This window comes from Branchiostoma floridae, chromosome 11, assembly GCF_000003815.2.
Source record: "Branchiostoma floridae strain S238N-H82 chromosome 11, Bfl_VNyyK, whole genome shotgun sequence".
In the NCBI taxonomy this organism is placed as follows: Eukaryota; Metazoa; Chordata; class Leptocardii; order Amphioxiformes; family Branchiostomatidae; genus Branchiostoma; species Branchiostoma floridae.
This window is the reverse complement of record NC_049989.1, coordinates 647,043-673,787: the sequence shown is the minus strand read 5'-3', so window position 1 is coordinate 673,787 and position 26,745 is coordinate 647,043. Positions and strand designations below refer to the sequence as shown.

At 40.7% G+C, this 26,745-nt stretch overlaps 1 protein-coding gene across 1 annotated transcript in view; it reads left to right on the top strand.

Moving 5' to 3' along the window:
- Positions 1-26,745, top strand: part of LOC118426101 (oxysterol-binding protein 1-like) — a 45,187-nt gene that overhangs the window by 12,383 nt on the left and 6,059 nt on the right. The window contains exons 2-12 of the mRNA XM_035835359.1: positions 1,405-1,619; positions 15,621-15,734; positions 16,230-16,372; positions 17,185-17,377; positions 17,721-17,853; positions 19,153-19,167; positions 21,323-21,370; positions 22,986-23,163; positions 24,499-24,666; positions 25,186-25,431; positions 26,305-26,542. Coding sequence (XP_035691252.1) covers positions 1,405-1,619; positions 15,621-15,734; positions 16,230-16,372; positions 17,185-17,377; positions 17,721-17,853; positions 19,153-19,167; positions 21,323-21,370; positions 22,986-23,163; positions 24,499-24,666; positions 25,186-25,431; positions 26,305-26,542 — 1,691 coding nt within the window. The remainder of the gene's footprint in view (positions 1-1,404; positions 1,620-15,620; positions 15,735-16,229; positions 16,373-17,184; positions 17,378-17,720; positions 17,854-19,152; positions 19,168-21,322; positions 21,371-22,985; positions 23,164-24,498; positions 24,667-25,185; positions 25,432-26,304; positions 26,543-26,745) is intronic.

Here is a 26,745-nt window from a genome sequence, read left to right as displayed (position 1 = left end):
ACCCCAAGATAAATTCTCCCTTCAAAAATATTGACTGGTCTGTAAGTTTTTTCCACCTGTTAAACACAATGTGAACATGTGGTATATTGATAGTTGTGGTTAAGACCTGTGCTAGGGCAATCCATTGTCTTCCAGTTGAATATTTCCCCCTTCTACAGTGCTCTATCAGAACGACATAGATAAAAAAAAACTTTGCGCAAAAATTGCCTAAAGTAGTCAACGGATAATATTTAACTTTAACTGATAGCATGCTTGTACCATTGCTTGATGATGTATAGATACTTGCTTTCATGCAAGTTAAAAAAACTTGTGAAATATCATAATCAAATAGAGTAAAACAATTTTTTAAATTCAAAATGTAGTGCAAGTTGCTGCCAAAGTGGTGGTGTAAACTTAATTTGAGGTTATTGCATGAATAAATAGTAACTAAAAAGTAAAAGGACCTCAAATAAATCAATCTGGTACTATACTCGTAATTCTAGGAAGGCTGCAAAGCTATGCATATTGTTTTTATGTACATCATTTCTTCTATTTGTAACTTGCAGTATAGCCACATTTGCCAGCCTTTCTGCTCATGTTGGCATAAGTTGTGGGGTGGGGACAACAGGACAACACATTTCAATACACGGCGTGTTACGAAGGATTTGAAAACAACAGATGAGCTTCCATGATTAGTAGTTGAAAACAAGTACCCGAAAAAATCTCTGCTGGCTTGTGCGAGAAAGCGAGGGCTGAATGGGCGGCCATAGAAATTCAGGAACTTCCCCCAGTTGAGGGAAGCTCCCAGACCATTGCCACAGTTTGCGAAAGCAACCAAAAATTGTTTGGTTGGCCTATCCACCAGCCAAGGCTTAAGTCGCTATGCTGTCAAAATTTGCCTTTGATGGCTAGAGAACCCAGAGTGCTTGTTTGCTAGTTGCACTTGGTTTGTTGTGAAATTTTCTAGATCCCCCTCCCCCAGTCAGATTCCTGATATGATGGCATATTAAATAGGAGCTTACCTTTTCTGTACCCAGTGACAAACATTAAGATAGAAAATGATTTCAAACAATATGTTACACTGTTCTAACCTGAAATATATTATTTTTGCAGGAAGCAGTTGTATGTTTTGGTATTGCGGCATATTGTGGAAGTTCTGGGGACACTTTTTTCAGGTCTGTTTTTTTCAGACCGGTCCAACAAGAAAAACGGTTTTGTACCAGTATGATATCGATGTACTGGTACCCACCCCTAGTGCCATCCAGATAATAAGATATGCAGGATAACAGTTTCTCAAGTAACTGGCTAGATTTTTAAAACAGTCCTTTGACGGATTCCAAGATCAAGTTACTAGAGTAATAGTTTTCTTCTGTATTGAATGATATTCAGTACACTTGAACTACAATATTGTAACATTTTGTACAGGACTCAAGCAGAGATGGCCCATACCTGCCGTGGGACCATCAACCTGGCGGGCGCGTATATCGATGTTGAGGACTCCTGCAACTTTGTCATCTCCAATGGCGGCACACAGTGTTACCACCTGAAGGCCAGCTCGGAGGTGGAGCGTCAGCGCTGGGTCACGGCGCTGGAACTCGCCAAGGCCAAGGCCATTCGTCTGATGGAGTCAGGAGCATCTGGTGAGGTTCATTATGGCAGAATTTCCAACAGGGGATTGTAACAGAAGTTGTAAGCCCAATGGAAAACATATTCCTAGTTGATGTGGGTAATGCTGGCCAGAGCTCAAATGCTTTTTAACTGTTAACAGCAGTATTATTAGCAATTTGAAAAAAATGTTGGACAATTGAATAGATAATTTGAGCTGATATGGTGACCATACTGAAAAAAAAAGCTGCATCGCAATAGTCGTACCACCAAACTCAAGAGTACACCATAAGTGCTGGTCATTATTGTTATTGGGTGGGCCAAAAACTCTCTCTTGGCAGCCAGGGGCTGAATTGCGAGGAGCTTACAATAGGTGGGGCTAAATCGCAAGGGTCTGGAGCAAGCTGCCATTCGGCGCCACTCAGGTGACCTCAATACAACAGTAATTGCCCCAGGTGCGGCCAAGGTACTGTAGGTTGTGAACCACTCACATCGCACCATCCACGTGTGGTGGGTTCTTTAACATGCCTGGGGTGTGGCTCTCCCCAAACACGGGACCTTCATTTTATGTCCTATCCGAGGGACGGCCCTAGCCGAAGCTAATTACTCATTTTCACCTGAGTAAAGTGAAGAAAGCTGTGTAAAGTGCCTTTCCCAAGGGCACAAGATCGGTGACACACAGCTGGATTCGAACTTGAGATCTCTTAGTTCCGAAGCAAACACGCTGCCGCTGCGCCACGCGATCTCACTGATAGGGACAGAAGCATGTGTAAGACAAACTCTTGGCACACTGTTCAACCTCTTAGAGATGGCTGATGTTAGGATGGTGTGAACACAAACTTACTGTGTCAAGAACTTCTATTGTCTTGATATCCATTGTCTTCAAATTTTCGACTTTCCTACAGACCAAATGACTGGATCAGGTGACTTTGCAAACATGTGACATCAGCATGCACAGAGTGATGGGTGGGCTCTACATGTACCTGAAATTTCCTTCTTAATTCCCCTCAGAAAAGTCCTAATTACTGTTCATTATCTAGTACTTTTAAAAGGTCTGTATTTCATACTCGATATACCAGTCCTTATGGCATAACACACCAGGTCTGTTCTGAAGACACTATCCTGAGAGATTTAATTGGTGCACTCACATTGGGAAACACTGGACATTTAAGCTTTAGAATATCATAGAATACAAAGTTTGCATGGTGTTAATTACACTTTAAATGCATACTTTACTGGCAACAAACAACTTCACAGACATAAAGTAGAATTATATGGAACTACGAACCATATCGTGCTTCCCCACCCCCTTTAGAAAGAAAGAAATGTAAATAAGTTTAAGAAATAAAACAAAATATATGAACCAAGTTTGCCAATTTTACCACCATTCTTTTTTTAAATTATACTGTTGAATCGTGCTGCCATTTTGAGCAGTGAATTGTAACATGTCGTTTGCAAACTGTTGCTGTCACGATTTTCCGTTTGCGATCACAGGATGTGGGGAAATTTCAAGGATCGTAGGAAAAGTGGTTACTGTACCTTTAATTTGCAAGCTGATTGCCTCCCAAGATTTGACCACACAGATTTAGCTTAGGCCCCACCAAATTTATTTGTTGCTTCTCAATTTTCAGAAAAAATTCAGAAAAAATTAGGCCGACAGGTCAGAAAAAAATAAAAATGAATTTTTTTCAAAAGGTCTGGGGTGAAGACGTATGGCTTAAATAATACCAAAAACAACAGTTACAGGATTATTCAAGTTTTCAGCTTTCAATGGCATACTTCATGAAATAAATCCCTTCCTTTGATTTGTTACTAACTGTTCTAACCAAAATGCATTGTTTTTACTGAGACTGAAGTTATGTGTATGTGGCTATAAATGAATAGCACTATTTACAGGTTTGTAATGGCAAAACCTGTATTATTTTTCTCAGGACTTTTTTTCCAAAGTGAGAAAAATGAACAAGGGAATCCGAGAAGCAACAAATAAATATAGTGTGGCCTTACCTGTATTTCAAGTAGTGGTATGACCCATTATGTCAGCTGATATCTACAACAGGCATGTGTGGACAATAGCTGCAGTACTGCTGACTAAAGGTCACTCTCCAACATGCCTCCCGGGCTCCCATGACTCAGATCTGTCCACTTCTGGAAATGTTGCATCCCTTCCTCTGCCCCAGGCACTTTGAACTGTCCACTGTGTAAAACTGCCCAAGATGACCACTTTTCAGGTGAAGGGTAAACAGACCAGGAATCAACAATGTAAAAGTTGATCTACATGTATGTTCTGAGGTTAGGGAAGAAAGCCCAGTATGGCTTCCTGTGTGGGATATTATATTTGTACATGTGTGTGCAGAAGATAGTAATTGCTTCTCACCATTATGGCCATGGCGAAAACTGTGCTGCTGTTCTTACTCAAAGGGCCAAAAAACTGTCGGCGCCAACAGAAACACTACCGGTTGGTTGGTAAGTACAGTAGGTAATCATTTACCAGTCAGACTGTTATTGTAGGTGAGGGTAAAACAGGTTGGACAAGGTGTACATGAAGTAGCTATATGCTATATATATATGTATCTTTGGAGCGCCTGAATGCCTGTAACATACCTGAACAGAAGAAACAAAGAAACAATTGCTTAGTTACAGTATGCTAATTAATGAAAGCTCCTGAGGGGTGTGATGCATGTTAGGTATTGTTCTACATGTGTGCTATCATTCATAAAACCATCATCATCATCATAGTGCAGTCCGAAGTACAATTTTTCCAGTATGATCTGTCCTTCATGGCAGACACTAAAGTATTCCCTGACAGTTCAATAATGCATCATCTTCACCATTGTTCATCTGGATTTATTCAGTGAAGTAGAGTGTAAGGTCTTCTAGTGAAGAAAGATGATTTAACAAGGCAATATGTCATAAATTGAGTTAGGCATACATTTTTCTGTCACTCTCTATTTTTATTTATAAGTCATCTTGACCTAGAAGATCTATTGCTGCCTTTGTTCATTGTAGAAAATTTTGCTGAAGTTTTTGTGGTAGTGATACTAGTGGTACAAATGCTAAATACAGAGTTCAACCTCAGTAGTCGTTCACCCGTAGGTAGCTGTGATGAAGACCAACATCATACTGTAGTATGCTAATTATGCAAATTATGGCTTGGTTTGCATTAATGAGAGTAGGGGTGGGTACCGGTACAGAAAATTCAGGTCCAGGTCCGGTTTAGGTCCAGAGGATCAGGTCCAGGTCCGGACCTGAACCTAGACCTGATTCAGGATGACTCATACCAATGGGCCATTTCACTACAAAGAAATCTGTTTGGTGGAGTATTAGACTTAAACTGGTGTTTTAAAATCCTACAACACTGACTGCACCTGTATGACTGGCTGTAAAACTTGGTAGAAATTACTACAGACTCTACCCAAGGAGGTTACTCTACCCTACTTCACTCTTGTTATTTTCTTCCACCTGCCAGCGCCAAAATGTGTGAATGCCTGATAAAACAATCTGTAAATTTTCTAATCGGTCCAACATCCGGTCCACCTAATATTTTTTTAGGTCCGTTTTTTCTGGACTGGTCCAATAAGAAAAAACGGTTTTATACTGGTACGCTGTACCGATACCCAGCCCTAAATGAGAGTAATTAATATTTCAGTTGTGCTGAATGACGGGTACTTCATACTGAGTACGTAACTTGGTTTGAGATCGGAATATTATATAGAAATAATACAAATCATGACCGAATTTGTGTAATAATAAATGATAGCAGTAAGTAGTAAATGATGGCATTTCATCATTATGCATCATGATAATGAAATGATGGCATATTTCAAGTGACACAAAAAGTCATGTAGATTTAGATAAAGGCAACTGATTTCAGACATAGATTATGTAAATCACGTGCATGATGTATGAGGAAATACTACTGTCTGTAGCTTCCAGTTTGGAAAGACGAAATGATGAATCCATATGAGTTTTGCTAATACGCGACCTCTTTGCATATCATTTGCATTGTACTTAGACAAAATTACTTGGCAAAGTTATGAGGCTGAGAAACTCTAAAACCATCAATTATTAAAATGAATTACTAGTATGCTAGTTATACCCTTAGTTGCATAATCAATGAGACAAGATAACAGCTCTTGTTTATTAGAGGATCCTTCCCAAGGACATAGTATAGTGAAGACCAGCAGTCTATATGGGAAATACCAGATTAGTAACTGGCAGGGGGAGGGGTGCAGCAGGGTTGGCATGGTTAGCATATTTCCAGGTCAACCTGACATCACATGTTCCCTATTTAAACCCTTTTGGAGGCTACTTTAGGAATTTGTGAAGCTCTGAAGTCTGATGATGATAAGATACTATTTGTGTGAAGTTTTCAGAAACAGTGTTTTCAAATCTTACAAACTAAGTGGCCAGTCTGACAAATAAATCTATATCAACTTTGCGTGTTTATTGGTGGTGATATTGTAATTGTAGATGTGATGCAAGAAGTGGAATCGCTCCTTCAGTGGGCATTGTTCATTCTTACAGTTCACTTGTGGAGAAAGATTGTTACAGAAATCAAAGCCCAATAGCATTAGGAAAACATTCTGGTGAAAACTATGCACACTTTAATCTGAAGTGATGTACAACCACATGATGGTTTTGCTTCCTAGTTTGAATGTCAGGCCTTCACATCCAGTCCCCATACTGAGCCCCAGAGAGACATGTGGAGGGCATGTAGGGTGCCAAGTGGGTGACCTGCCATTTGGGTAAAAAAAGTAAAGACGGGAGGACGGGAGTGTAAGGCCAACGATTACCATAGAAAAGGACCGAATCTGATGTAACATGGAACTAGAACTGACTGTACTCAGAACAAGTTCAGTGTAAAATGTAGGATCTGACTGACCCCTGACATCCAAAAGAAGAAGTGCCCCCCTGTGCTCTGTGGCAGGCCTATAGATCCAGGCCTTTCATGTGGAAGAAAGAAGCAAGATGTGGACGGTACGAGCGTGTCGATGTCAGGGCGGAAGTGGCGTGAAAAGACGGATCATGGCATGTACGGCATTCCTGACCTGCTGGTGTGGCGAGCGTTACAACGATGACACGTCAGAAAGGAGCGCACGTTCCCGCGCCACATGTGGATCATCATGTGCCTGTATGTCTGCAGACTACTGCTGCAGGTCCATAGGCTCTCAAAGGGGATCATCGTGCATATATATTTGTGTTTGTATATATTTATACACCCACAAATATATGCATATCTGAATATTCATGGCACTGTAGCTAATTACCTCCATGAAAAATGGAGGTATAGTTTTTGGTGTGTCTGTGTGTGTGTATGTGTGTGTGTCTGTCTGGTTGTGTTTCCATTATTTGTGGTCACCATATGCATAACTCTAGAACTTTGGAATGGATTGTAATGATATTTGGTATGTGAGTAGGTGTTGTAAAGATGAAGGTCAGGGTCCATTTTGGGCCCCTTGGTGTGTGACCTTGGTACTGCAGCAGAACTTCAATTTTTTGTAACTTTTGACCTGGACATGCTATGGTCTTGTTTGTGTTAAGTTGTGGTATCCTTCTTGTAGCTAAGGGACCTGACGTTATTTACTGGGGGAGGGGGGTGGGGGTGTTCTGGTGCAAAGTTAGTCTAGGCTAGCTGTTAAAAAGTTTTTCCATGGCCCTCCCCCCGGCCCCAAATTTTTTTCACTGGCCCTCCCCCGGCCCCAGTCAGTTTTAGCAATGATAATAGCCTCTGAACAATAGCAGTGGTTACGACGGCGATTGAGATACCAGGCCGCGTGCATCAACAAATAACTGAAGTTCTGCTGGGGCAACATTTCGCGTTTCCGCCAGACCGATGGCTCTGCCGTCCAGGGAGGGCCAAAGGCCTGACCGATCTAGGGGGTCTGAGGGCATGCTCCTCCGGGAAATATTGGTATTTCTGACGCTCTAAAACGCAATTTCCCGCAATTTCCCGCATTGTGTGAGGCATTCTGTGAGGTAAAATGATTGAGTACAGGGGAGTTATATACGTCCACATCAACGCCAAAAAAGGCAGGCAGGAAGGGGTTTCCATGGCGATCTTTTCAGCTACACATGTACGATATTTACACACAAAAAATTAATGTTGTAGTTGGAAGAGAATGGGTACATTTTGGCATATAGGTTGGGTACATATTGTTATGAAAACTGCTTTAATAATTTCAAAGCGGGAGTTATTTGGGCCAACCTACAAACTTAACGAAATATTTTCGCACCATCATGCTACGTCATATACAACAGAGTCAGCCCGCAACCAGCCAATCATGACACGAAAGTAAACATCGTAACGTCCCTTTGCCGTCCGTGAACCATTCCATTACAATACCAAAGTGGAAGTACCGCTGCACGCATGATTGACATTGATACCGATTTTATTTTCTATAGTCATCGTAAACTTTGTGCGAACAATCCATGGAATCATGCAACAGAGCCGGCGGCGCAAGCAAATTTCTTTTGGGGAGGGCGAACTACGAGTACATTGACATAGTCCAAGGGAAAACACTATTTCCTGCAGTTTGAGGAGAAAATTTTGCTGGTAGACTGAGCTAAGTTTAATAGCTCTTCTAGTAGATATTCACATGGTTTTAGTTTAACTTTAAGCAAGGAGGTTGAAAAGAGGATAGTTACTGAGGGCGAGGCCGCCCCCAATGTATTTTCACAATCTCGAGTGCCGATGTACAATATTTCGCAGGGAAGAGTCGGTAATGTGAGGGGACGGCATAGGCCTGGGTGATGTACAACTTTGTACCACATGCAGTATTAATCGTGATTGCGGGCTTGAATCTCATCAGGCCTTACTGGATGGTACGGGGCTTACTGGACGGTACAGGGCTTACTGGACGGTACAGGGCTGACTGGACGGTACAGGGCTTACTGGACAGTACAGGGCTTACTGGACAGTACAGGGCTTACTGGACAGTACAGGGCTTACTGGGCGGTACAGGGCTTACTGGGCGGTACCAATCTTACAGTTTGGTACAGGGCTGACTGGACAGTACAGGGCTTACTGGACGGTACAGGGCTTACTGGACAGTACAGGGCTTACTGGACGGTACCAATCTTACACTAGTTACAGGACGGTACAGGGCTGACTGGAGGGTACCAATCTTACAGGACAGTACAGGGCTTACTGGACGGTACCAATGTTACAGGTCTGTACAGGGCTGACTGGACGGTACTGGGCTTACTGGAGAGTACTAGGCTGTAATGGACGGTACCAATCTTACAGGTCTGTACAGGGCTGACTGGACGGTACAGGGCTAACTGGACGGTACCAATCTTACACTAGTTACAGGACGGTACAGGGCTGACTGGAGGGTACCAATCTTACAGGACAGTACAGGGCTTACTGGACGGTACCAATGTTACAGGTCTGTACAGGGCTGACTGGACGGTACTGGGCTTACTGGAGAGTACTAGGCTGTAATGGACGGTACCAATGTTACAGGTCTGTACAGGGCTGACTGGACGGTACTGGGCTTACTGGAGAGTACTAGGCTGTAATGGACGGTACCAATCTTACAGGTCTGTACAGGGCTGACTGGACGGTACAGGGCTTACTGGACAGTACTAGGCTTTAATGGACTGTACCATGCTTACAGTACAGTACAGGGTTTAATGGACGGTACTAGGCTTACTTATTTGAGTTTCTATAGTGTTCGTAAACCTCGTGCAAACATGTCATTACACAACAGAGGCGGCAACAGCAAATTTCTTGCCATAAGGGACGGCCAACTACATTGGCCAATTCTAGGTGGTCCGGGGGGTGGGGGGCTGCTCCCCCGGGAAAATTTTAAAATCTTGATTCTCTGAAAGACTTTTTCATGCATTTTGATGGGCAAATTTTGCTGGCAGTTTAAGTGAAGTTTAATAGCCTAATTCTATCAGAAATTCATGATCTCACATGCTGGGCTTTAAGGTTGTTGAAATCTGGACCCTCTGAACCAAGATTTCCTGCATTTTGAGGGACAAACATTGCTGGTAGACTATGCTAAATGTAATGACATTTCTGTCAGAGAAAAAAGATTTTTGATGACGATGAGGCGCAAGCCGTTGCAAGGGACGTCCGGAGAAAATTGGAAATCTTGACCATCTGAAAATTCATTTCCTGCATTTGAGGGGCACATTTTGCTTGTATTTATTAAGGCCCCCTAAGGCCACTTTTTTTAGATGGCCGGGCTCTCCCCGTCTCAAAAATGCTTTGATTGCCCCCACCCTAGGCCAAAAAATTTTTTCAGTGACCCTCCCCTCATGCCTCCCCCCCAGTGCACGCAGCTCCCCCTCCCCCCCCCACCCCCGGTAAATAATGTCCCTTAAATTGTTTTGCATTACTTGTTGAGAATTTTGAAGTTAGAGAATTCAGATTCAAGCTCAGAAGTGAGGACATTAAAGGTTTGTGATTAGATTTTGCTGATATTGTGCTGGATGTTGTGTTGTTCGGCCACAGATGAGACGTAAATACTTATAGGGCTTCAAATGTGGCCGAATACACAGTTAATGATAAGAATCTACTTTCTCTATGTCGTGGCACAATTCTATGTTTTTGACACAAATATCTGGTGTTTACAAAGGGTGTTTTTTTTTGTTCAAAAATTTGTCCCCTTCAGTTGCTTAGCAGCCCCACCTCACCCGATGTATGGCCTGTACATGTACAAGTGTAGCATCCATAATCCTGGTTAGCACAGCTGTCAGCCTGACCCCTACTGAGCATGTGTGATTACCTCTGACCTGATTCATTATTCAGGATCAGTTCCTAGCGCTGCTGGCAGACATCTGCATTTGGATTTTGATTTGTCACACAGGATGCCTTTGTAGGTATGTGCAATTGCATTTATTAGTTACATGGGGATGTGTAGAGAGAATAGAAATGGGTTGTTGTGTATTTCAGTCCCTAAGTAGACTACACAGACGCTGACCAGTATGGGAAATGACCTCCTGGACATATTATATTAGGCACAGGAGGAGACTCTGGTGTGTGGTACTGAGACCTGCATGGTTGATGGATGGGTCAGATTAATCAGGAAATGTTCTGTTGAGGGTTCCAGGTTGTGGAAAGACAAAGTCTTTTCCCTCAGAACCTTCCACAACCATCCTGCCATGTCAACTGATGGTGTACAGGCCCACTGGCAGTCTGAGGGTCTGTTTGGGGTTTTCCTGTGGTCCACTGGAGCACACTCATTTAATCCCCTTTTGAGGTTGTTGTGATCCAATAATAGATTCCCTTAGTTAACTCTGTGACTGATGCCAGTTATGTTATGAATTATTCATAAATGTGAACAGAATTGACATTATAGCTAAAGGGTTTGTCCTATTTGCCCATCCCTTGATTTAGACTCCTGGAAAGTGGATTTTCAATTTGTATATGCAGGTAATATGAGATAATGAATGCATAGTGTCAAATGATAGCTTTCAAAGTGTTGTACTTTGTTACAAATGGATGCAGAAAGGCTGCAAAGTAAATATCTCCAGTAGTACATGTGCATAAAAATTAATAATAAAATCATTCACAGAATAATTCAATGACGTTTACTCCAGTCAAGTCCAGTATTAGGGGGTTAAATCATTCAATTATTTAATTAACAAAAGCACTAGTAGACAATTCCTTCGACAGTGATGAACGTGCAGTACTGTAATTACCACCCATAACAATCCAGGCCTAGCCCAGTCATAGTCATTCATGAATGGTTTTAGATGTAGCATATTGCTATATGCTAGATAGGCTAGTATTGCTATGCTCTTGGTTAGTATTGCTATATGCTTCTGGCCAATTTGCAGTTAAAGGGAAATCAATGATTTGAAAATAGATCAATGATGGGTTTGAAAAATAGATCAGCTCAGTTTTCAGGCACACCTTTTGTAAAATGTTTCCATTGATCACCAAAATGACAGCTTATTTTTTCTTACATGCAATATTGTTATGTACTTCAAGTTTAGCAAGGCTGACATCAGTTACCAGTAACATGTGTTTCTATAGAGTCTACATGCTCTTTTTAGTAAGGCATAGGTAGGCCTTAGCGCTGTGTACTGCGGTACAATCAATTACTGTAGGTACAGGTACAAAATACTGGAACCCTGGTGTATGGTACTGTACCTATAATCCACAACACAATTACACATGTGCCATGCACAGAGGGACTGCCTGTCTGTAACTTAGCACTATACAGGGGAACTGACAGAACACTTCAAAATTAAGGCAAATAGTCCCTTTACAGGCTTTAGATGGTAAAAAAAAACATTCCAAACTTGCAGAGACACTTTGCATACATGTTACATGTAGCTTCAGAAAAGATATATTACAATTTTTTCACTGTCAACATGGGGACAATTTTCGTCTTAGTTTCCATAAAATAATCCCTACTGGTGATGTAGGTGGTATGGAATTATAGATCCTACGCGATAGGTTTGTGTCTAGTGCAATTTAACACTGTATATATCAGTTCAAAGTTTCTTCAAACATTCTTTTTTCGTCATCAAAGATCGTCAAATATTTGAACATGCAGTTTAGGTACAAATTCAGGTCCAGACCTGTACCTAAACCAGTGTACCTGTAGCTCTGGTAGGCCTTTTCGATTTCCGGTAATTAATAGGGAAGCTATTTTATTTCACATAATTTGTGGTGAAGAGATGATCAAGTCCAGCCTAAAAAATTCCCATAAATGGTATACTGGCCTCCAAATGTTTCGTAACTAGTTACCTGTTAAATGTCATTAAAGTTAGTTAAGTCTACCAGCAAAGTTTGTCCCTCAAAATACAGGAAATAGTTATGAAAATAATTTCATCAGGTTGGTAAAACATCCAGTTTTTTTTAGGATATTGGAATTTGGTGATTTCTTTTGCACAACCAGAATGCCTCTTACCTGCTGATGTTTTGATATCTGTCAAACATCTTCTTCACAGCTTGTAACTGGGTACAAACTTAAGGTAGCCATTTTGGGATTGTGTTCTCACCGCAAAAGTGCCTCCTACATCGGCTACAAATAGCGTCAGGAAGCCAGATCTGCAGTTAGAAGCTCTGAGGAAGATGTCTGACACATCGAAATGTCAGCAGGTAACAGGCAATCTGGTTGTGCAAAAGAAATCTCCAATATCCTTCAGGAAATGTTTCAGAGAGTTAAGATTTCAATTTTTATGAGTGAACATGCCCCTGGATCGCCTAGGATGGTCGTGCCTTTGCACTGGGCTTTTGACAGGTTTGTATTTCAGCAATATCACCACCCCCACATCCCCCACTATCTGACTATCACTCAAAAATCACGACTACAGCATGTCCAGGAATGTCGAGATATCTAAACCAGAAATTCCGCTGCAGTACCTTAGAAAGCCGCCAGGAGCCCATTGTCGATTTTAATGTTCATTTTTCCTACACACCTACCAAATACCTGTATTGTAAAGATTCCACAGCTTCAAAAGCAAAAAAGTTAACCATGAAACTGGGACAAAATGTGACCAGGCAGCACCATACCTTAGAGAATAGTGCAATTGGACTCTTCTGTCTTGACTTTTGACTTTTAAGTTGTGAACTAAACTTTCTGAATGCACTTTGACCTGACATAACAAGTCTCTTTAGAGTCCCTTATGTCATGGTTGGACTGAAGTTCTAGAGTATTCACTTGATCTATGTGTCTTCAGACTTCTGCCATATTTCTTGCTTTCTGTGTCCCTATGATGTCATCACCTCTGACAACTGGATATTATTAAGATGAAGAAGAATACTGCCTGACCAATATTGAGGAACCTAACAAGGATTTAAGGGACTGCCCACTGCAGAAGGAGGGGATGCCATCTTACCGTCGTTCCCTACCAGCTCCGTGCCCAGGTCTAAAGCAATGTTCTAATATTGTATTTCTAAATCTGCATTGTATCCCTTTTTAGTCTTTTTAATGAAATATTTTTCCTTGGATTTCAAGCTAATCTGTAACATTCGCCAAAAGGCAGTTACTCAAGCAATTGAATATGATGTTTCAAAATTGAAAAGGTTCTACAAGTTGGTGCCAAAGTTGGGCTGCGTACTTTATTTGCGTATTTTATTGCACGAATAGATACTTTATTTGCGTACTTTATTGCACGGATAAATAAAGCAAGGTGTCACACTACTTGGATGTTTTCAAAACATAAAGAATGGTGTTGTCTTACCAATAAACTGTATACACATGTTTTACATAAGGGTGGCATTTGCATACAATCCTTCTGAGTTAGTGACTTTGGCAATTGTTCAACTGTTTTTTTTTTCCAGTTAGATCATAGATAGTACTACCTGATTTCTACCAGTTCATTCTCAGTGATTTTTATACGTTATAAGTTGCAGTAGGCAATTGACAAGTTTATAAAATTATAGAGACAACGACAGTGAAACCCCAGGTTGTTTGATGCAAAATAACCTGGGGAAAGCATCATTAATTCTAATAGGTCCAGTTCAAGGTCTGGTCAAAATTGGTGGAGAAGGGGTGCGTACTTTATTTGAGTTTTTCCATTTTACCTTTCAGTCCCACAGATCTGTCTGAGACTTGCCCCAAATCAGGGGTGCATACTTAAATTGGGGTGCCTACTTTATTTGAGGAAATACAGTAAGAAACAATTTTAAGACAAAAAAAGTGGAAGTCAATACTATTGATACCCCCCCTCATGGCCAGCATTAGCATGTGCTGATGATGATGTACATACTTTCTTGATTTAAGTATGCACTTTTTAAACTTTTCAAACATGAAAGTGGTCAGGTATTGCCAAAGTTGGATTGCATACTTTAAGGTTATGAAGTTTTCATATGTCACAAAATATATTCTAAACTAGAGTTCCACGGAACACATCCCTTCGCCAAATAATCATGTCTTTATTCAAGACTGTGATTTATGTATTGCTAAAGAGTACCTACCCCAAAAGTAAACTAGCATGAACATGTGTTGGTAGCAGTTGGGAATTCCATGTTATCCATCCCAACTAATAATGAGACTGGGAGGAAGATAAGTAAAGTAGCCCTTCTCATCGGCAAACAAATAAACATTGTGGCAGGCAAAAGAACAAGCCTAGGGCAAAACTGTCATCACCTGCACACATGCGTTCACATGGGCGATTCTGGTCAATTGGATTGCGCACCAATCCACCCAATCCACCTCGCGAGGTGGATTGCAGTCCAGTCCAAAAGGGCAATCCGATTTGATTAGTTGCGTTCACATGACAAAAATGTAATCCGGGTCATTTCAATCAAATTCCTAGTTTAACTCGCTTTTTTTCCATGTGAATGTGGTCGAAGATGGCACCATGGGAAGTCCCTTCTCATTCAAGAGAACTTCTCAATATTTCTGTAGGTGTGTGGCTGTTATCCTGGGACTCTTCTTACAAACCTACTGTCCTAAAGCTATCGATTGTAGCTGGGGCAATTACTGTAAATGCATTTAAGTTCGCGGGGATTTAATTTCGCGGCAGCGGGAAAAATGACTTTTCGCGGTGGATTTAAGTTCGCGGTAACACCATCAACATCGTCTAATACCTTAATAGAAAAATGTTCGCGGTGGATTTAAGTTCGCGGTGAAGTGGTCGCAGTGGAAACCTCGAATATTAATCCACCGCGAACATTTCTGCATTTACAGTACTGTAGCATTGAGGTCACCTGAGTTAGTGCCAAATGGCAGCAGCTCCAAACCCTTGCAATTTTTCCCAGTTAATTCGAATCTTCTTGCAATGCTGCCCCTGATGACAGCAAAGAGTAGTCAGGTTACCCAATAACAATATGCTAATTAGTGAGAACCATGACCTCGACATGTTGGTTCTATATGAACACTGAGCGGATACTTGTGGTTATGTGTCGAGAGAGTTTCTGGATACAAGCGGAAAAGCCTTGATACAAGATATTACAACCACAAAAATGTGTCGCCCTCCCAGTGTTAACAGTCCCATATCACAGTTTCCATTGAAGTCGTGCCGAAATTAGAAGGATAAACTTAGTATGTCCCTACTTTCCTACCGTTGCATGCACAATGATTGATTTGCTGAAGTCTGACTGATTTCTGCTGTGTTGATCCCAGATGATGATGATGACGGACAGTCGCACACATCTCCTGACAAGAACGAGATCCAGAACACACTGCGCATCTTGTCTGCAAAGCTGGAGGACCTCAATACCTGCAACGACTTGATAGGTAAGCACACCAAGAAGGCCGTTTGTTGATATGATATCATCGAACACAAAGCAAGACAGATTTTTCTTATTACCTATCCAACGCAGCCACGGCCACACAATTGTCCCGTAGAGACATAAACACTGCCTATTGGGACCATACAGTGGCGGTATGCCGGATTGAAATCGTAGTTTGCTAGAATTTGTAGTTCCCGACAGGGTCATTTTGGCGGTAGCGGAAGGTAGGTGTGCCTTGAACGTTAGAGTTCAAGTCTTTGTCGACAAATCTACCAACATTGCGCAAGGCAATTTCAATCATTTTCGGTAGATTTGACTTTGCCAATGTTACTTGGTGAGAAAGATTAGTGGGTACTGAAAACATGTATAACTTATTGTTTGTGGTCAATTGATCACATTTTCTCTCTATGGAGGCCACCTGTCTATAGTGGCCACATTTCTCCAGTCCCAGTGTATATTAATATGTTACATGTATATTCTGCATTTCTGTCCACTGCAGCAAAACACGGCGCAGCTTTGCAGCGGTCGCTGAGTGAGCTGGAGATGCTGGATAAAGAAAACAGCACGGACGTTCAGAGCAAAGTCAAAGCAGTCAATGAGAGAGCAACACTTTTCAGAATAACGTCCAATGCTATGATTAATGTGAGTTGTACTTCAGTTTCCTTTCACATCTACAGTAGCTAGAGATGGATGATTTAAGTTAAGGCATACTTCCTCTAAATTTGGTGATCTTGGCTGCCTTGTAGAAGGTCAATTGAAGTTTTAGTATATTATAGAAGTACAGACATGGTTCAGTTTCATGCAGATTCTGAACATTTTATGTTTTAGGCTGGTGAAACAAAACATATTATGATCTGCATTATCATGACCATTATTTAAAGTAGATTTATGCTTATCGCAGATGTATTTGCATGATCAATGAGACAAGATAAAACAAGAGATTTACAAAAACTGAATATTTCATGCAGGCACGAGATATCAAGAATTGGGCATAGGTTCCCCGCCATGACCCCTAACCGGGGGCCGACGGTGCTTTTACATTTAATGATACATGTACATGCACTTTCTACTAGGAACCTGAAGCAAGTGATTTAAGTCAGGAAAATTGTAGTATACTACATTGTATTTATGATTACTGACATATGATCATCATATGACAACTACTCAGGTACCCAATGATGTTTCCTTTAGACATTACCCCCAAGTAAAACTCACATTAACATACAAAAAAGGAAACAAAATAAGGTTTTGTCTACTTCTTGCCCTATAGTGCCGAAAACAATTGTCTAGAAATATGAGGGGTCTTCCATGTCTATTGTAGTCCTCAGCTAAAATCTTTTTCACATGTGGGCTCGCAAGATTTCGACAGGGTGAGATTCTACGTTATCTTTATCTGGCAAGCCAACTTTTGTCCTGTGTTTAGCATAGCATGATTTTGTATTTGTTCCCTACAGGCCTGTGCTGATTACCTAGACCTGGCCCAGACACAGGGCCGTAAGTGGCAGAAAACTCTCCAGTACGAGCGTGAGCAGAGGTTACGACTGGAGGAAACTGTGGAAACACTGGCACGTCAACATAACAGTCTGGAGCAGCAGGTCCGAGCACAGGCCTCTCAGGGCAGTCTAAAGGCTGCACCCAACGATAAAGGTTGGAAACAAGAGACAAACTTCAGCATTTATTTTGATATTGTCACAAACATCCAAGCTGTCAGTCAAACCAGGATCCTCACTGTAACTTACTTAGTGTAAGAGAGTGAAGTATTGTTTTTGCCTTATCTCTGTGTGTTTTGCATACAGTACAATGTGTGTTTATGTAATCTATTTCCAATAAATGATGTAGTTGCAATGCAGTGTTCTCCTACAAGTACATCCACAGTGCTGTTATTTTTGTCTGTTGAACTGGAACAGTTGCAAAGCAATATGGCTGAGGGAGTGAAGCACTTCATCTCTGATAGCCAGGTGAAACAAATCTCTCGTGTACTGTTCAACAGCTGCTGCAGACAGGAAGCCTGAATCCACGGCAGGAAGCGATGACGAAGATGGGGAATTCTTCGACGCGATTGACGAAACTCCCGACAGCGAGTTTAGGACAATCACAATCCCTGACTCTCACCTTACACACAGGTAGGTACAGCAAACATGTGTGACTGATGTGTGAGTTAGTTGTGTATAATCACTATTAACAGAAAGCAGTACTGCCATCAGTAGAAGTGGATACTGCAAATCCACTCTAGTTGTCCAGGAAGAAATAGGTGTTTGTTGTGGTTCTGAGTTGGTGATAGTGCTTTAGTCCCATCATCATCGTACATCCGGTTACACAGGTGAGGTACTATACATAGTACAATTTTTCCATACTGCACAGCAATGGAAACCCCTGTGCCTTAACAGGCACCCAGTGAAAAACCACATACATGATTGTAGTAGCAGAGCTGGCTTTTATTTCATGGGGGTGAGGGGTGGGGGAACCAGTACAGGTACCTGGACAAATTGTTTGTGAAAACTTGTGAATGGGTGATACTCAAACAATGGTCCAATATATGTACATGTAAACTGTTTGACTGTAGAAACTTGGTAGAGATGACTATAAACTCTACTTGTTACTTTACCTGCCCTTGTAACCCTACCTTTCCTTGTTATTTTCTTGGACTGGTAAGTGCCAAAACGTAACAGAGGCCATGCCAACCAGGGCTCTAGCCAGCTCAAATTTTATTTCTGCCAGCCCAATTTCCATTGATGGAAAAATCATTGTATTGGGTACATACTTATAGCTTACTGCTGTCCTTGTTTTTCCATCACTATAGTGAGGCCATGTTGATTTGATTATATGGATTATATCTGCATGCGCATTATAATTTTGTCTGTTTGCCAAAAAAAGTCGTACAAAGTAACATTTACTGTAAAATGAGGGCATACATATACATTGTATATGCTTTAAATTGAAAAAAAAAAGACGGATACAAATGTCATAGGATGCCAAAGTAAATTCCAAAGAAGAAAAATGAAATCAAGTCTATTGTTCAGTATTCCATACTCATGAGTGTGTTAAGGCATTGATTTTGTTTAATCTTTCTGACCAGTGACCACTTACATTTCATACTGAAGGCTAACTTTTTATTATATAATAACATTATAATCATTATGATATAATCAAATCAATGTGGCTTTACTGCAGCAAATGTGAAAGTGACATAGTTTTATTTTATTTTTTGTCATTAAAATGTTCTGTTGAATTGTGTTGGTTTATATTTATGTGGTTGCCCAAGTTTAAAGCCAACTCAATAAGCCTGTGGACAACCCTGTCTAGCACCATGAATTTCTACATATTTTCAAGCACAAAGTTCTTGCTCAGGTTCACCTTTGCTGCATGTCACTGAGCAACATTGTTTGTTTCCCTTTTTGCTTTCTGCACACATGTGTGGATAGAGTTCTTATGCGCAGGTACGTGGGAAGAGTAGATAATTTTGCACGGGATAAATCCATGTTTGTATAGGATGTGTTTTGTATGATTGTGAAAGGGGCATTCCACACCAGAAGCGAGTGTTATTTTCTGGTAGATCATATTGTTGGATAAATGCACCCGACTTTTCGCAAAATTACCTCATCTGTCTTTTCGACAATAATCCTTTTCTGAATCCAAGTACACCATACTTCTAATGTATAGCACCGTATGATTTTCCTTGCATAGACGACGTCCGTCTCACTTTCTTGCTTACGGTAGTCTGGATAATCTTTACAAAGCAGTCAAGTGACTATCACACCTTAACAGGGCCTTCACACTGAAACCTTATTAGCAGGAATCAAGCAGAACCAGCCGGAATTAAGTATATGCAAAATTCATGCCACAGTTAGAATAGTTAAGATACACTTAGAATACACTTTGAACGTCATTCCATATTTCTTCACTTTGAATGCACCTCAACAGTTTTTAACATGTCAAAAACTTTCGAGCCAGCCACAAGAACGGGCACAAATAGCTGGAATACAGTGAAAATTTCTGGAACACACTACGAATGGCAGGAATTGCCAGGAATAGAAAATAATTTTAATTCTGACGGCTCATTCTTGCTCTTGTATGAAGGGGGCTTAAGGAGATGCAAAAAAAGTTTGAAGACTATCTGATCTTAGGATACAGAGATTTAGACATTTTAGTTTTATGAAGTTGAAAGTATGTCAATGTCAAATGGTGGCACCGAACTGCTTGTATGACAGACGTCAGGCATAATTTCTCTGTAATGGTAAGGTCTCTAGGCTAAGGACAGCAGTCGGGTGACTATCAGACATTTAAGAATGTACACAAAAGTTTGAAGACTAGAGAAGAGACCGAGATCTTGGCACTATCGAGATCTTGGCACTTTTTAGGGAACACTCTACTATCTGAAAAGCCTACCTTTATACACTACAGAATGACCCAAATGATATTGAATGGTGTTGGCTGGAAGTTCTGATGACATTTATGCACACATAGGCTATGAAAGTAATCTTAAAACATCATATTCAGGCATAACTATTTATTTGAGGAATTATAATACCCACTTCAGGAGTGGAATACCCCTTTAAGGTTCAGCTTTAATGTTCAGTGCACAATATTTCTATTCTTACATGGCTTTTTTTATTAATGTAAACATATGTTTGATTACCAAGTTGCAAAATCAAAATTCCCGAATTTATCATTGTCATATGATTGTATGAGTGTATATTAAATAACAATACAGTAACTGTTACAATGTTTGTACACTAAAAGGTTTGCATGTATTGTGTTGAGTGGTCCGTTTACCATACGTTCTCAATTAAAGTACGCACTTAAAGTCTGCACTTGAAGTCCAAAAGTGGTAGCAAGGCATTGCTAAGGTTGGGTCCAGACTGAATGGGAAGAGGACCCAAACCAGCTAGGAACCCACTGGCATGTCTGGCTTTTTGACAGCTTTGAAAGAGACAAGACGTGAATTTTGATGCAAGATGATATAGTACTTTTTGAAAAAATATATTCGTCAGGGCTCCAAATACATTTTGGGGTCAACTTGCACTGGTGAAAGTTGAGTCAAAAGTTACTTGCACCAGAAGAAATTCACTTGCACAACCTGAAGTAGTGGACTCTTAACCCTTTATCTAGAATTTACAGATGTATGCGAGTGAAAGGGGATACATGAAGACCACATGTTTATTTTATGTTTGTTTTTCCAAGAGTATTTTATGGTTTTAAATTGTACTAACAGTTTCATACAGAGTTGAGTTTAGGCTTATTTAAAGACCATTTAATGTCTACAACTGGATAAGACTCATAGATTTCTTCTGGATGCTTCAGTCCACATCCATCACTATTGTTCAGCATCTGAATGAAGTGGCAGAACAACTTAATACAAGTACATCTAACTGGAAACACACAGACACACACACAAACACACACACACTAACACACACAGCTTCGCCACACACATGACATTGTGTACATTTAGATTTCCTGAATATGTGCTTTTCCCTAATGTTTGGGTGCTTACTTCGATTGAGGTGCGTACTTGAATGGAGAAAATATGGTATGCATGATACATGTAGAGCTGCTGAAAACCGTTTAAACCTCCTTGTTGTGGTTCCCCAGATTCCCCGGGACAAACCCCTCAATGCTCGGCCTCACAGGAACACACTTGTGAGTCCTTCATGTCACATCAATACTTCTTCTTAAAAGTTAAAATCCAATCAGATGACAACATTGTCCTGGCCACCCATAGACACAATAAAGTATGGTGATCCAGGACACAAGTGTTATACATTGTACATTTTACCTGACAGGCTCCACTAATTAAGGACATTACATGTACATTACACAACTGTTACAAACTGTCTCAACCTGAAACTTGCTGAAAGTCCCATCCTTTGGCAGAATACTACTCATTATTTCTACTACTGTACTAGCTAGTTATGCAAGTGATGTCCAAATATACATAATTTTCCATGATGATGTTAATCTGTAACATACACGTATGTCACAAGTATGAAGTTCCCATTATTTGCCAAACAAGTTATATATTTTTTCTTTTGATTATGGAAATTTGATCCATTTGATATTTAGTAATGTACAGTTCCACTTGCACTGAATTTCATATATGATTTTTAAAAGTATTCTCTATCGGGTCCCACACCCTCATGGCAGGGCATTGTCTCTCTCTGAGGAACCTCTCCCCTGACCAGTTCCAGTCTCTTCTGTCTATCGGATACATTACAATAAAATACCTTTCAGTACAAGTGAAATTTAAACACATTCAGGCTCCATACCAGCACTGCTTTTTTAGCCAGATGACATTGACCAGTCAGAAGGAGAGATACACATGGACAGTGTACACGTGACGTTAACCAATCAGATACACTGTACACATGTCAGCAGAAAAGAGCGACTTGAAACAGATTTGACATGCCAAGATTGCAATGTTACCAAATATTACCTGGGAATTTTGGTGTCAAAGTGAAATCTATAATCTTCTTATGTATCCAAATGAAAAATGTCAATTTTCAACTTTTTTTGTCAAAATTGGACAAATATATTGAGATGTATAGTATTAAAGGACCTATGTGTTATACGGGAATTTGTCCCAAACTAATGGGTCAGTTTACAATAGATAGGTTCTATTATAATAGTGTTAATGACCCGCCTCCTCCTTGGAGTACATGTACATAATCATGGTGTCATAATGCCTGGTCATTTGCAACAACCACCTCAAAAAAACATTTTGATTCAGTGGTTAAATCAAAGGATTAGATGTAGGTCTTATGACATCGTGTTTAAGTCAAATTAGTACTAGTACCCACTAGCCTTATATTTGCATGGAGACTGTACTTGCACATGTATGTACGTATATGTGTAGTCTTCCTTTACTGAAACTGCAAACTCTGTACTAGGCCTCCTCCATCTCTATATGTTTAACCTCTTAAACACTAACTATAAGTTTACATGTACTGGTAGCTGTTGCAAGGTAGCATATGATGTTGCTGTTGAAATGAAAGCATCATTGTACTAAATACAGCTGTTACAATGTAAGTAGGGATATACCTGATTGTATACATGTCAGGGCTCGAAATACCACCTGCATATGCAGGTTAGTGCAGGTAAAATTGGAGCTGTGCAGATATTTCTGGTTTCTGCCTGCACCTAACCTGCACTGGTCCATGTACTGGGTTTTATACATAAATGTCCTATAATGTAGCTGTGTATGTAACACTGTGGAGTAGAAGTGTCCTTACATGATATGGTGGTTTTACCATTTCAGACGAACCCCCAGTGGAGTCAGTGCAGCCAGTATGGCGAGCGAGGCAAGTGAAGGTGCTGGGAAAGACTTTGTGTACATCAGCAGTTCTGACGAGGAGGCAACTGACAAGCCAGAGGAATTTGGGGTGAAGGCCAAAAAGAAATTAGAACGAACAGCCTCCCAACACTCTGTAGATAGTGTAAGTTTGCTGTCACCTTTTTTTTTTAAAGACAGGTGTGTACATGTACATGTACAGTTGCAACGTGTTCATATTCACTGCCCAGATGATAGAGACCCTTCTTGTGTCAGTTGTGTCAGTTGGATTCAAGTCCTTCACTTCTGGAACAAGTGACGGGAAATCTGGCATGGAAAGTTAACTGATGGCCTTTTGGTATAGGCCTGATGACCTGACATTTGTCATAATGTGCACAGGAGTTCCTTCACACTGTTGGCATACACCACATGCAGACAAAAATGCCCCTACACTTCCAGAAAAGCTACAATAAGGCCCCACTGTCTCTTCTCTGTCAGCCTAATATCTATCTACCACTACAATTTGGTGACTGTACCGTCTTCAGATAAAAAGATACAAAATATGGAAGTCCAATAAAGTTCTGCCACAGTACCATAACAAGCAGTAGAGACCCACAAGTAAAATTCATTCCAGCTCTCATTAACAACTAACCACATGCCGAATATCAAGACAACATACTAATTACAGATAGTTTTTTTACCAAATCACACATGAAACTAGTCAAAAACATTAATTTTTGCCATTCTGGCAGATATACAATGTATTTTATAGCAGTTTTCTGCCCAAGAATAGGCCTTTCACACTTTTATCATATTTCATGTGTATCATGTGTATGATATTTGAGTGACTGTAGAGGAAATCATCAACAAACATAAATTGCTTTACAGGCCTGTAGTTGCATAAAAATGGAGACAAAATTGAGAAACTGGCAATTTCATTGTTTTTCAACAAGTCTTTTAGAATCTCTAAATAGTTTCTGGAGGTAGGAGATCTATGAACTCTTGTCCAGTCAGAAATGTAATTTTGTTTTTTCACAGTCTAACTTGTTAGTAATGACAACAGTTACTAAACCATGAATAGTTTCATCAGGTTGACATGTCACTGAATAAGGAGACTCTTTTTACACAACTATTAATTTATTGACACCCTGTCACCTTCTTCAGGGCAATTCTGACTGGTTTACATTCTACTGCAGCACTAGGTGTCGCTGCTTACAGCTTACATACGCAGTCACAAACATTATATGTAAAGTAGTCTGTACATATGTAAATACATTTCTGCCCACATCTGTAAGCTGTAAGCAGCGACACCTACATGAAGTGCCGCCGGACTAGTGAACCAGTCAGATTTGATGTCAATGTCAAATAATTTGGTTGTTTAAAAAAGAGTCTCTTCATTGAAATGACTGGAGTGCAGTGACTTGAGAAGAAACTGTTTGTAGTGAAGAGGAAAGAGTTGCTTGGCCTGTTGTAACATAGTTTATTGCGGATTGCCTCCCAGACTTCTTCTAGTGGTGGCCCCAGGACCCCCCAGACCCCCAGCAAAGTTCCCAAGGAACCACGGAGGAGAAGAAGAACAAGAATTCCCGAGAAGCCCAACATCAGCCTGAACCTGTGGAGTATCATGAAGAATTGTATCGGCAAGGAGCTTTCCAAGATCCCCATGCCGGTCAGTAGCCTACAGTACAGATGTTCATTATGTTCCCTTCCTATGCGTTTTTATGGCAATTACATCTTGATTAAAAGTCGTGCAACTCTCGATCGTGCAGTGGGTGACATGCCTGTCAAAATCCTATACACAAGAACACCCTGGCTCTCACACTGTCAGACATAGTAGAGATTTCCTTCCAACAACAGTAAGGCTATGGAACAAAGTAACTGAGAAAATAGCTATTATTAGAGATATAGATGTACTGAAGTTCAAATGTGAAGTTAATTCTTTCTTCAGTTTACACTGACAGTATTCTGTTTACTATCGGCAGTCCGTAGCCATGTGGGATTGCACACTGAACTTGAAACTAGGTTACACCAAACAAATATGGTTGCACAGCACAACTGGGCAACCTGGTAACACAAACCCTGGTTTATGCCTGTCATCTAAATCTCAAAGCAAAAATGGGTAATTTACATATTTCACTGAGAACAAGCCTATTGTCTGTAAGGAAACTGTTGTTTTCTTCTTCACCAGGTTAACTTTAATGAGCCCATATCCATGCTCCAAAGGCTAACAGAAGATTTTGAGTATGCAGATATTCTCAACAAGGCTGCTCAGTTGGAATCATCCACGGAGCAATTAGCATATGTGGCAGCCTTCACAGCGTCAGCATATTCCACAACAACCCAGCGGACAGGCAAGCCATTCAACCCCCTGCTGGGGGAGACGTACGAGTTAGATCTTACAGAGGAGTTTGGGTGGAGAGCAATCACAGAACAGGTATGGAATCGAGGCCAGGGCTATGTACTGTAAATGCATTTAAGTTTGCGGGGATTTAATTTCGCGGTAGCGGGAAAATGGACTTTTCCCGGTGGTTTTAATTTCGCGGTAGCACCATGCACTGCAGTCTCTTACTGTTATGGAAAAATGTTCGCGGTGGTTTTAAATTCGCGGTGAAGCAGCCGCCGCGAAAACCGCGAACATTAATCCACCGCGAACATTTCTGCATTTACAGTATGATACATAATACACAAGGGCAACATGGATGGGGATAACTTCTGCAGTCAAGTACTAGTACAGGATGATAGACATAGTACCACAGGGCTCGAAATACTTTTTTCTGCAAACCTGCACTGGTGCAGGTAATATTGAAAATTAACTGCACCAGACAAGTTTTACCTGCACCACTCTCAATTTAGGAAGTATGGATCATACTAAAATTGTTGAGGAACCATTGCTATTTCTCACTCTTATATTTAATAGGTGGTCAATGCAGCTAATAACAATCGACATACACCTACATCATAGGACATTAACATTGTATGAAGAAAAAAAACAGTACATGGACCAATGCAGGTTTGGTGCAGGTAGACACCAGAAATACCTGCACAGCTTCAATTTTACCTGCACTAACCTGCATATGCAGGTAGTATTTCGAGCCCTGTACCACATTCATTTTTAATTAGCATGCTCAGTAGCCTTTGGTGAATTTTTGTTGCATTTTATAGCACATTCTGTAATTGAGACTGATTTAAACACGCATGAAAACATGAATGAAAGTTAATCTTCCTTGTAGTATGGAGTCCAGAAGGAGTTCAAAATTACTGTGTAGATTATGTTTCACCATGTAACAGGTGCTCTCCTAACCCCCAGGTGAGCCATCATCCCCCTGCAGCTGCTGCATTTGTTGACAGCAAACATGGCTGGGAGTCCTGGCAGGAGTTCACCATGACGTCCAAGTTCCGTGGAAAGTACCTCAACATCATTCCACAGGTTAGTTGTTCTGCGCAAAACTATGAATTCAAAGCTTTGCCCTTCTTTTTCAGCAATCATAGCTTCAGCACTGAAACAATCGTGAAAAACAAATATGTAGTGATATCTTCAGCAAACAGTTAGATATGCATGCAGTACTTTTTAAAATCAAATCAAAGTCGCTGAGGTATACAGGTGCACACTAGCCTGCTAGAAGACATACTTTCCAGCACCGCAGCTGTGCCAGATCCTCAACTCAGCCTTCATCCATGTTTCCTTCCTTTCTGTCTGGTACAACTTGGACCGGCCAAATTTTATCCTAGGTGGTAGAGGAGATTAATG